This window comes from Acartia tonsa, chromosome 11 (genome assembly GCF_053477335.1).
Source record: "Acartia tonsa isolate MP-2025a chromosome 11, ASM5347733v1, whole genome shotgun sequence".
Taxonomy (NCBI): domain Eukaryota; kingdom Metazoa; phylum Arthropoda; class Copepoda; order Calanoida; family Acartiidae; genus Acartia; species Acartia tonsa.
Window position 1 is genome coordinate 37,757,341 of NC_137270.1, and position 13,057 is coordinate 37,770,397.

Consider the following 13,057-nt stretch of genomic DNA (forward strand, 5'->3'; position numbering starts at 1 on the left):
GTTGTTCCTACCTGTCAGAGCCAACCACGGCGAGAAGATTAAGGGTAGAAAGTTACTGGAGGATCTGGATCTGGAGGACCTCTGGAGAAGTCTACCTGAGTTGATAACTAAACGTGAAGTTTGGAGAATTGTGCAACAACTTTATGACCCAATGGGTCTAGCAGCGCCATTGCTGCTTAAATCCAAGCTTTGTCTGCGCTCAGTTTGCATACATGGATGCAACTGGGATGATGTTATACCTGGAGAGTTGAGGTCGGAGCTCGTGTCCAGCCTCCAGGACCGTTCGGCACTTGGAAATGTGTCGTTCAGACGTTCGATGGTTCCTGATAAGCCGTTGGGGCTTCCAATGCTTGTTGGTTTCTGCGATGCATCTAACCAGGCCTATGCAGCCATCACCTACCTGAGATGGCCAGTTCCTGGAGGATATGATGTAGTTTTGTGTTGCGCCAAGTCACGTGTCGCACCAGTGAAGATTGAGTCTATTCCAAGGTTAGAAATGCTTAGTTGTCTAATTTTGGCAAGGCTTGTGGACACTGTTGCCAGAGCCCTACCTTTCAACATTTCTGGCAAAGTGTTTTTTAGTGATAGCAGCTGCGCCCTAGCTCAGCTATCCAGTGACAGTGTTATGTTAAATGTTTTTAACAGTCATCGTGTTTCCGAGATACAACAGTTGACGAGCCCTGAAGATTGGAGATGGGTTCCAACCCAGCACAACATCGCCGACCTGGCGACGCGTGGTTTGTGCACGATTGAGGATGTACAACCTGGATCTACATACCAGGAAGGTCCAAGCTGGTTGCGCCTGGAACAGGACCAGTGGCCCGTTAAGACGGCGGGTGAGGTAAATGCATCCATTCCCGAGAGCGAGCTAAATCCCAAGATGGCGAAGCTCAAGGTAATGTTCACACAGGTAGTGGACAATGATTTTTGGAGGTCTCTGGCAAGAAGGACCTACAGGCAGGCAAGGAGGACTGTGGCCGCAGTTCTTAAGGCTGCCAACTGCTTTAAAACGCTGCTTGTCAAGAAACGTGGCGTTGCAACAATTGAGGATGGTGTTAGCAACAATGATAGTTCTAAGCATTATGAGAACTATACTTTCACAAATACATACATGGATTCTGTTTGTGACCTGTTTTTGACTTCCTTCAACCAAGAGAAGGAGATGACCATGGACGCCGAGGGGAAATTCGACTCCCTTCAACCGTATCATCACAAGGTCCAGGTTTGTTGGCCCATTGTGGGTCATGATGGATGTTATCCTCTTAGGACATTTACAATATTGAAAATGTCCGGGAGAGGAGATGAGGCTCTTGAGGCCGCTGCTGGAGGCCCCAGGAAGATTATGAAGGACAGCCCAGGTGTTGTCTTGCTCAGCCGCCACAACAGGCTGGCGCAGCTCATGCCTGAGCTACTCAAGCAGTCCCACGATGAATTGGGGCATGGAGGCCATCGTAAGACGTTGGCGCAAAGCCGCAGGTATGCATGGATCACACATGGCCGCATGGAGGCTATGAAAGTGGTCAAGAGTTGTGCTGCATGTTCCATTGAATATGCCAAGCGTTCGAGTCCCGCAATTGCTAATATTCTGCCAGATCGTGTCGAGCCCTCTGTGCCCTTCAAGGAGGTGCATATGGACCTTGCGGGGCCGATCGAAGTTACGAAGCCTGGCGTTGGCACCAGGAGTTCCAAGACCAAGTACAAAGTTTGGTTGTTGATTGTGGCCTGTAGATTTACACAGGCTGTGTTTGTTGATGTGTTGACTGATTATTCAACTGAAGCCGTGCTGGTCGGCTTGAGAAAACTTCAGGCGTTTTACAATATGCCTAGAAGGGTTACCACAGACAGAGGCACCAATATGGCTGGTGCCAAACGAATTATGGATGAACTTTTGAAGGATACCCGAATGCATTTTGAATGGCATCTGGTGCCCACCGCAGCACACTCGTTCGTAGGTACTGTGGAGAGGCAGGTTGGGCTGGTCAAGCGTGTGTTGAACAAAAAGTTGGCTGGTGCTACTGTAACCTTCAATGATTTATTGGTGTTGTGTGCTGAGACTGCAAGAGTCTTGAATTCTAAGCCATTGACCTATGCCACCCAAGGAGATGACGTCAATTGCTGGAGAATAATTTCACCTGCTGATCTGTTAGGCGGCAGGACCAACGATGCAATCTGCACCTTTGAGACAGGTTGTAAAGAGCCCATCACCAGGAGGCTGGAGAACTTGGAGGAGTTGACCCGTCAGTTCCATCAGGTGTACAAGGAGCAGCTCATGCCTGAGCTACTCAAGTCCGTCAAGTGGCGCAGCAACAAGGTGCTGCTCGAGCCGGGAGACGTGGTGCTGATCGACGATAGCACAAATTTGATGAAGAAGTTCAGATTGGGGCGTGTGGAAGAAGTGCGCCCAGGTGGGAGGACCGTGGTTTGCAAGTTCAAATTATCAGATGACGCAGCCGCCACGAGTAACGAGACTTCCGCAAGACGTCTGCTAAAGATCAATCTACCCAAAGTTTAGTATAAATATCGTTCTTGTTTAACTTTGAATTTTATTTTTACGGTAGATTTATCAGATATTTTTTTCGAAAGACAAAAAACGCAAATTTTGACGCAATTTCGTTTAAACTTTCAAATCGACGCAAGATTTTTTCATTTGAAATGCAAACTTAAGTTATTTATACGTTTACGCAAGTTTTTTCAATGATTTAAGTCTTTCCGGGACCAGGGATTTTTTTCGCGGAAATTTTCCTAGGTACCTACGCAAATACGAACATTTTTATTCTTGTTTAATTGAAATTCGATATGATAAAAAGTAACACAATGAGATTTTTTTACATCATACAAATATTTCTTTAAGATTTATTATAATCATATAGATAATTTAATATTACATATATATTAAAATTATTTCTATTTACCTTTTAACCGATGTACCTAAAGAAAAATGCAGATTTTTTTTCGTCTTGAATTAAGTAGATTCTTTGAGTTCGAAGATTTAAGCTTAATAAGACCGCTCTATAGTGTATCTTAGCTCTGTTACCTCGGCCAGACATACTACAGAACGGCAAAACTAAAGCATAAGATAATTTTATTTTGATTGCTTTGATTGATGATTCTAAAGTTTCTTGAATTATTCATGATTCTTTTAATTTTTGATTTGATTTAAACATCACTAATTATGTTTATTTTCAGTTGATGGAGCCCTGCGCCAGAAATCCTGTCGGAAATTATGCAGTATCAAAAAATTGTGATGGAAAGACATAACGTCCGTCAGGATAGCTGGAACACGGCATTATTTATATTTGAAAGATTGGTTAGTTTGTATCTTGAGGGGTTCATTCTAACTGAGGCCCCAAATTGCCTTAATTTTGACTGTATGAATATGTTCAAGTTGCTTTCTTCTTAAAACAGAGAGAAATTGCAAACTCAGCATTTAGAGAAGTTCTTTTCTTATAATTGAGCTTTTGTTTTATTTTGGTAATTTAATTTGCATATTTCAATTGCAATTTTATTTTACGCAATTTTGATTCACGAAGATTTAAAATTATGAAATTTTAATTTTCCGATGTTTGATGACTTTTACAGTCATATTTTATTTAGATTTAAGTATCTATTTTATTAAACATGTTAGATTTAAGGATTTACCTATCTTATCTAAGAATGTCTAGATGTAAGCCCGAGTATTTTTCCGCTGGAGAAAATGCTTAATTTTGAGAAGTTTTTTATGAAAATTTTACTTTTCTTTTTTAGCAAAAAGATTTAGTAGAAAAAATGTCATTATTTAATCTTTCTTTCTTTTGATTAAAAGTTTGAGTTGATTATTTAATTATTGATGCGATTTTTAATATAAAAAATCATTTGCCTATTATTATGTAGGTACCTAATCAAAGTTTAGGTACTATTGATTATTAATTCATGTATTCGCAATTACATGGTCTGTAATTCTAACTTTAATTGAGATTATGAGGCCATGATATAATGAGATGTGTGAGTGGTAAATGTGCATTTCATGAATGTTGAATGCTTTTTCCATTCCTTATTCCTATCCTTATGTGGTAGTGGAGTCGGTTTGAGTTATTGTGGTGTTCGTAAGTTACCATATTTAATTTTAGGCCTGATGGCCATGCCATTTTAAACTCTTGTAATTTATGCGTTATGAGATTGTGATTTTGTGGACACTGTCTGCACGCATGATGTTAAGATGAGTTATTGTGTTCGATTCCCAGTGACTAGACGGGTGTGTGTTGGAATGATTTTTCTTGTATTCCCTGGCAAGTTCGAACCCATTAATTCCCTTTTCCTTACACCAGAGAATGAGTGTGTTACGCGGCATTCCTAACTATCTCCGCGCTTCGCTTGTAAACAAACAAAGAGGCGCACATTTTTCCTTGATGATTCCCATGTGAAGAGCTACGTGAATAAAAATAATGTATTGGATGGATATACATGCGCTCTAATCCGTGGAAGATCTCAAATAAGCCTTCCTGCTTAGTTTGACATCATAATGTGGTAAGAATTTATCTTAATTCTTAATAATAAGTGTAGTATGGTATATTTTCACGAAGAAATTTAAAACATTAATTTTTCAACAAATAGACCATTTAACTGCTAACTTTTGACATACGAATATTTTCCTTAATTTTATTGATCATTTGAATCTAAAATTATTAATTTCTGATGCTATTTAATATGTTTCGTGCCAATTTAAAGTTTTTTAGAAATTTTATATTTTTAATTAAATTGAAATCACGCAACCTCGATCTACAAAAATAATAAACCATTAATACTATGTAATTAATTTTTATATTTTTGTTTTAGATTCACCGTTTTCATGGTAATAAATACACATTTGTAAACATTCACATGTTGGTCATTCGGAGGGCTTGGAGATTAAGAATTCGTGAACGGCAAGGAATGCGTTCCGAAACAATTTTGAAAATAATTGACCTAGAAGTAAAGTGATTAATCTATCTTACTTTTATTCAATCTATTATTACATCCAAAAATTTAAGTATTATTTTTTTGCATCTCTTAATAATCTACCCAATTGTCCAAAAATCTTCATCACTAAAGTCCTTTAGTTTATTATAAGTTCGTTCATTTGCAATAATTAATTTTCCATAAAATACGATATTTCAAAACTGATTACTAGGGCTGTAAAGAAACTGTTTTAGTATATAATGTCGAAAAAGGTATGTTTTGTAACCGTTTTTGAAAGTGTATTAACAAACACATAATCTAACATATAAAAAACTATTGAACTTTATCTATAAAACATTCTAACTATTAATCTATCCTATGGGAGAATCTATCTTTTTATCTATCTATCTGTCTATAAATCCATCTTTGTGTACCTGGAATATTAAGCTTCTCCCTGGCGGCTTGTCTAATAAGACTGATAGAAAAGGCGAAGATAATGTAAGCAACCCAAGCCAATGCATACAGTCCTTCCACACCTAAACATGGTTAATAAAGTAAATATGAATTTTTGTTATGCTAAAATGGGAATCTATAAGAAAGTGAAGAAATGTTAGATTTTTGATCAATTTAAACCTTTCACATCAAGGTACAAAATTGGCTAGAGAAATCACCCATAAAAAAAATTACTCCCCCTTAAAAATTAAAAGTACATGGTCTTCTGTCTTTTTTCAAGTTTCCCTAGAGGCCTCTTGGACGTATTACGGACGTACGCAAGTTATAGAGTAGCTGCGCTACTAATAATTACTTACTTATTTCAATGATGTGAAGAATAACAAAGAGGAAAAGTAGGACAGCAAAGTAAATGAGAGAAGGTAAGAACATGTAGGATCCGTACAATAGTCGACAACTCTTGGCAAGACTGAAAAATAATAATATATGTTTATTGTTCAATTATTAATACAGAAATACATATATGATTTTAACTGAACTAATTAGGTAAAAAGTATAATAATAAATGCACTTAAAAACATTACAAAAGTCGGCAACTCTTGGAGAGGAAGAAACATGTAAGATCTGTACAATTATCGAACTCTTTGGTGAGTCTTTATAAATTACTAATAAAAGGTATACCATGTTGGATTCAAATGGATAGACTAAATTAGTAATCAAGCTATAAAGATTTGAAAATTAAGTTATTTTTTATAACTCATGTAATCGTCAACAATTATTAGAAAGGGAAAAAGATATTTTGATGCAGAAAAAAATTATTTTGACACTTTTTGATATTAAGGAACTGGTTTTTATGTCTAACCAGGCTAGTCTTAGCAATAAGGAGTGGAAACTTGAATAAAACCAAACTATACCTGAAAGGAGCACACACTATATTCAATAAGAACTTCAAACCCAAAATCAGTTTTCCACGGGTTCTTTTGAAATGCTTTTTTTGAAAAATTTCCTAGAAATAAAAATAATAAATAGAATAGTTTATTAAAGGAAGCCTGCAAGAAATACATCGATCTAACTGCTGAAAGTTCTTTTGAAATGTCATTTTGAAATGCCTAGAACTTTTTTTATTAAAGCTGAAGGCTTAAAATTTGGGGTATTGGGTCTAATTGTGGCAGTCAGAGCGTGTTATTTCTTACAGGCTTCCTTTAACAAATAAAGGAACCAATCTGCCATTCTTAGTTTCGGCAAACAACTCGCTTAATTCAGGAGAATGCTCAGCATAAGCCAGAATAGTTAGAAAGTTATGCAGCCGGGTAACACTCTCTTATAGGACAATTTTATTTGCAGTTGTAGCTGCAATTCACTTGAAGTAATGACATTTATTAGTCTTAAAACTAAATTGCAGGTGCCTAGCTCTTTTTTTAAAAACCCTTAAAACTATTACGAAGGAAGAGCAGCTCTATATAAAATATAGCATCTAAGGGCTCAGTCTGCATTCAATAGAGTATGAAGGGGGTTTAACAGTTTAAAACAATATCAAGGCTTAAAATAAAATAGAATTAGTCTAATTTTTTAAATCTTAATTTCCTGATAAAAAAACTCCTTATTTTTTATATTAAGGATACAAATCTTACTTTGACAGGATCAGCAAGAAGAGGATCAAGAATATCAATAGCAAACTCATTTTCTTTTTCAGTTATTTCACCTAAATTAGAGACATGTTAAGAATACAAAACACAAGATTGTTTTTATAGTTTAGCCAGAATCCTCAAAAGCTTTCTAAATGTAAATAAATTTTTGATGATTTTTTTCTCATTTGTTACATGGATTTTTCATTCCCTCATGCATATATACATTTTACAATATTTATTGGAATCAGGCATAGCTATTGAAACAATCAATTCTACAAAAAAATCACAAACCTTTGGAAGTAAGGTGGCGGGTATATCTTGTTTTTTATGTAACTGAAGAGGGGTGGATAAGAAGAGGAGGAAAAGGGGGTTGTGGGGAAATTTTCCTGTAATTGTTTGTTAGAATCACATTCCCTTTTCCCTGATTGGAAGTAATACGACTAACCAATTGCAGATTACCTATTTAGAGATATGCTGAGGAAGCTACTAAAGAAATTTCATAACTCTATCTAGCAGCTAAGTAAATCTCATTTTCTTAATCTTTGGGACAGACAAACAAATTGGGATGAAATTTAGAACATTGCAGTCCAGTACATCTCAATTTTATAATCGGCAAACTGATAAATATTTGAGATTACAATCTTTTTAAAAGTTTACTTGACATCGGAATTTTCACATAAATTTTCAGACAACTATCTTTTATAGCAGCCTAGAAAATCACACTACATCATAGCCGAAGCACAGTAGTTTGCACAGATATCAAAATCCTACCTGAAGAATGGATGTAGAATATACGTGGATATTATGACAGGAGAATTTTTTTTGTCAATCTAGCTTGCAATATCCCCTTGATTTATTGGTCGAGCCGTTTATCCAGTAGGAGGGTAGGGGATTGGGCAAAGGAGGGCGATGGGGGGATACTTTATTTTAGCCTGCTACACAGTTCTCTTTATCATAAAACATGAAAATCTGGTGCTATATCCAATTAATAATAAATCCATTACCTGAAGTCATTTTTAAAGCTCTCCATAAAGCCACACAAACGACACAGATTAAAATTGTGTACACCAAGCCACTAGCTATTGATACAGCCTAAACAGAGAATTTTAATTAGTTTAAGAAAAAAGCATCGTATTATGGACAGCTTTCCGAGGATAATAAAACCAATTTTGTCAGCCTCGAGGGGCTGAAGTTCTGGGCTTACAAAACTGCAATTAATTATAGGAATCATATCAATCCTTTTTCATCAGTTAATCAAAAAGCAATTTTAATATAGGTAAAACAATCAATAAACTAATAACATTCTATCAACTAAAACTCTTTTAATTAAACATTCTGTCAACAAAAAGAGATGTATCAATTCCTAATGGATAAAGAAATAAACGAAGATATTATGATAAAAGAATAATTTTCGTTAATTGAGGTTGCTATAATGGACATCATTTACTGGTCCGTTCGCTCATCCAGTAAAAGAAGTGGGAATGGAGTAAAGAAGGTGGATTGGGTGTAACGTTATTTTAGCGAGCTACATATTTTACTTTATTAGAGTACATGATAATCTAGTACAACATCCAAGTAATAAATATCTATTAAGTTACCTGTAAAGCTGTAAGTGCTTTGTCTCCACCAGCAATCAATAATCCTGTTGCGGTCAATCCTGTAAAAAAGTTATCTGGGTATAGTCCCTTTCCTGACACCTCTTAAGGGGCGTTTCTACTTATTTTCACAGTAGCTATTATCCTATTTTTAGCCCCTGCGAGGGGCTCTAACCCTGTGGGGCAATCACCTAACCTAATATAACCTATAAAAAGCTACTGTAAAAGTACGACGAAACGCCCCTTAAAAGGCGTTTCACGAAAGGGAATATACCTAGTTAATTTTCATAATTATTCATCTAACTATCAATTTATCATGTCTTCCTTTTAATATCTTCATTTAAACTATGATATTGGGTATATATAGATGCATTTCAAAAATGATATATTACCCTGAAATCTAAAGGGACAAGAAATGAAAGATACAATGACAATAAACCAAATAACCCCTTTTTAATTGTAGAAATCAAAACTGAATAAAGTTTTCAGTTTTTGAGCAATAAGATAATGTGGTTATTAAAAATAGGGTACAAGTATAATTTACAATCTAATGTCCCCTTCCTACCTAAACTCGTCCCAATCAGTTATTTATTGTATAGTATTATAGACAGCTTTCCGCGGATATCAAAATGAAAAAAATATCGACAGCTTTCAGCGGATACCAAAATGAAAAACTGAATACTGTTATCTAATGATTTTGATTTGTAGAAAATTGTCTGTAATAAGATGCTATACATAATACATGAGTTCAGTATGGCTGAGAACCGGTTTTAATCCAGCGGATATAATCGGTTTCGAAGCCAAAATAGTTTATCAATCCATTTAATACTCATTAATGTGCATCTTAACATCTGTTTCTATCAATATAGAATCTATCTATCCACTAACCTTCTAGAACAGCCCAAGTAGGCCTCTGTAGTGCGGATGGTTCAGGATAACCATTAGATGCCAAACAGTCTACAGTAACCAATTTCTATCCACCTATTATCTATCTATCCATTAACCTTCTAGAACAGCCCAAGTAAGTGCGGATGGTTCAGGATAACTATTAGATGCCAAACAATCTACAGTAACCAGTTTCTATCCATCTACTTACCTTCAAGAACAGCCCAAGCAAGCCTCTATAGTGCAGGTGGTTCAGGAAAATCATTTGATGCCAAACTGTCTACAGGAACCAGTTCCTATCCATCTATTATCTATCTATCCACTAACCTTCTAGAACAGCCCAAGCAAGCCTTTGTAGGGCACGTAGTTCAGGATATCCATTCGATCTATCTATCTATCTATCTATCTATGAATGTATCTATCTACTTACCTTCAAGAACAGCCCAACCAAGCCTTTGTAGGGCAGGTGGTTCAGGATATCCATTAGATGCCAGACAGTCTACAGTAACCAACCAGTTACAAACATTATTTGATTTGGTACTTTCTCTCAAAGAGCCTGTATAGCACTAAACCCACCTCCTATTTTGAAAATAAGGGGGGGAGTAGTATTATTTTCCATATATTTAACCATGCGGGGCTACCCAGTACCCAATTTAACCTACCCTATCCTGCCCCAAAGTAAACAAACCCTACCCCCCTCCATTATCTTCAACTTATTTTAAAAATAAGGAGGGGAGGGTTCAGTGATCTACAGAATTATTAATATGCCTTAAAATATAAACACTTGCAGTTTGAATTGTTGTTTCTTAATTAACTTGTTATATGTACAATTAATAAGATAAATATAATAAGTGACCTCTATCAAATTAAAAAATGTATTTGTATAATGCTTTACGAAGGTCCCAGGTAGGTTTTTTAGATTCAAACCTAGGGATGGTTTAAGGCATTTTTCTTCCCCTTACGTACCTCTCAACCCCATAAAATCCTTTGATGCCAGGGGAGCAGTAGCTAGTATTTTATAAAATGTTTCAATATTTGTACTGTATAATATATAATTTTGAAAACTCACGTTTAAAAGTTTTAATAGAAAAACTGCAAAATAGATTACTTAGGAATAAAAGATGACCCTTAAATATATTTGTAAAATTTTATTTTATGATAAAATCTACAAATCGGTTAATAGCCTAAAAGATGCTCAATAATAATATAAAGAATGAAAAGGTTAATGTGTGGTTACCGAGATCTTTACGGACAACGCAAACAAATAGCATAAAAAAAGTTTACAAAGTACAGAAAAAATACCTTTTTCTACATTGAACCATTCCCTTAAATTCTTTGTAGATAAAATAAAAACTTTAAATGTGCAATCAAAGTTAGTTGATAAGTTAAACAAGTAAAATTGATTGGTCTTTTGGAAATATTTTCAATCTCAAATTAATTCTTTTTCAAGATCCTGTTTGTTTAAATGGTTTGTCTTCGTAAAAAAAAAGATTGTATCTAAATATATCACAATAAGATATGAGCTTTACTGTTATTTTAAAAAACGAAGCTTTTTTTATAATTAGGGTTGGTTGGTCTGTCCGTCCGTCACAGACATATAGCTCTTTACGTTAATTTAAATAGGTTATAATTGTCCTATCGATTCCAAACTTTGCATGGTGATTCCTGTAGTAGTTAGGTACGCTTTGGAAAGCGTAGCAACTTAATAACCGTTACCAGGTTGTCCGTGCGTCCATTTTGAACATGTTGATTTTAACTTTTTAATAACAAATAATTATGTGATAAAATTATCCGATTGATCTGATTTTTGGAATACTGATTCCTAGGACAACAAAGTGCAATGTTATAAGCGAAGCATCTCTATAATCAAGAACAAAATATAAGAGTATAACAATATCCTGTATTTACGTAGTTTTTCAACAAATTTACTTACAATTTTGTTTCTACTTTTATACATTTATATTCTTATCATTCAGTTCTGACACTCTACAAGTGTTAATATCCATTTCTCCTACCGTTTCAGTGCTTCGCTTTTATGGATGTCATCTTTGTTTTTATACATTCAAGGAATGAATTCATATATCTGATCAAATTCGATACACCTAAAACATTTTAGTTAACGTTTGTTTCACTTCTATAATCATTAATCAACCTTTCATTAGACTATTTAGCTCTAACAGCTAGACCGATATGGTTCTCCTCTACAGGAAAGCTTCTTTTAAGTCTCAGAAGTGGTATTAGGTCTTAGAAACATACTATCTAAACCCGCCAATAAGAAACCAGTGGAGGAACAACCCAGTCATACTATTGGTTAGAAATTGTATAGCTTTTATAGTTTAAAATATAAAGTTTGTAAGATTCCTATGACAAGAGAGCCAGAGTCACTGGAGGTCACAAAGTACAATATCAACGACATCAGAGAGAATCCACTAAAAAAATTAAGTTATTTATCAAATAGTATAGTATTATAGACAGCTATCCTCGGATAGTAAAATAAAAAAATGATTTCAGTTATATTGTACCCGAAGGCCCGAAGTTGAATTTTATTTTCTTATTAGTTGAAAATTCTCTGTAATACAACAAGGTTCTAATCCAGTGGATATAAATCAAATTTGAAGTCATACTGTAAATAAAATCAGTATGTTTTTTTTTTTCAAAAGGAGATTTATTTGACGATTACTTTTGTAAAATTTTGTAAAAACTAATTCAACATAAAAAAAACATTGTAACTTTTTTACTGTGAATGTTTGTGTCCCCTTGTCTGACTTTTAACGCTTAACTATTAAAGATATTCTAATCCTTGTTTTCGCAATAAATACTTTTTCTGAAGAAATTTTACCTGAGAAAAGAGCCCAGATCTCCATAGCTTAGCATAACATCGAACCACATCTGTTCTGTTTTTCGACAGGATAACCTTAGCAAATAAAAAAAAATACAAAAATAAAAGAAATTAAAAGCTAACAGACAACAGAATTATTATGAATAAAAAATAACAATAAAATATAATACAGTAGAAACGATGATAGATTTTTGTCTAAGAATCATTTGAATTGTAATAAAAGTAACGAGGCCACTCTACAATTCCGATTGTCCCTTTGTTATACTGTCTCTAATTTTTTTTTTATTCTTGTAAAGACCGGTGTATGATTATTTATACATAGAAATTCTTTGGTCAATATGGGCATCAATGACATATGACATTGAAACATGGTCCGTTTTGGTTTGCCTGCAATGCTATAGAGCACAATACAGCCAAATGTGTTCTTATCATTTGATATAAAAAGATATAAAATCAAAATCTAAGAAGATACCATGAAATTGAACACTAAGTATCTGTTTTGGCTTTACTTTTTTAACTAAGAGTAGCTTTTTTACTTCTCAAATATCTACACAATGTGTAGTACACATACCTGGTAAGATGCCTGTTGGGTGATGATACGCCCCAGTTTCCCTCGCCAATAGCCTTTATTTCATCACCTATATCTTCTAGGGTCAAGTTCTAAAAAAAGGGAATAATTGTATTTCCCTAGAAGCTTCGAACCCGATTAATATCCGATGGATTAGTACCTGAAAAATTATGTCTAG

At 34.7% G+C, this 13,057-nt stretch overlaps 1 protein-coding gene across 1 annotated transcript in view; it reads right to left on the reverse strand.

Moving 5' to 3' along the window:
• Positions 1–13,057, reverse strand: part of LOC145331861 (trimethylamine transporter-like) — a 50,188-nt gene that overhangs the window by 6,489 nt on the left and 30,642 nt on the right. Inside the window, exons 20-29 of the mRNA XM_080176707.1 lie at positions 12,883–12,971; positions 12,312–12,386; positions 11,834–11,901; positions 9,903–9,971; positions 8,591–8,649; positions 7,997–8,084; positions 6,996–7,066; positions 6,279–6,370; positions 5,724–5,833; positions 5,349–5,450 (exon numbers count right to left, since the gene is read on the reverse strand). Of these exons, the coding sequence (XP_080032833.1) occupies positions 5,349–5,450; positions 5,724–5,833; positions 6,279–6,370; positions 6,996–7,066; positions 7,997–8,084; positions 8,591–8,649; positions 9,903–9,971; positions 11,834–11,901; positions 12,312–12,386; positions 12,883–12,971 (823 nt within the window). The remainder of the gene's footprint in view (positions 1–5,348; positions 5,451–5,723; positions 5,834–6,278; positions 6,371–6,995; positions 7,067–7,996; positions 8,085–8,590; positions 8,650–9,902; positions 9,972–11,833; positions 11,902–12,311; positions 12,387–12,882; positions 12,972–13,057) is intronic.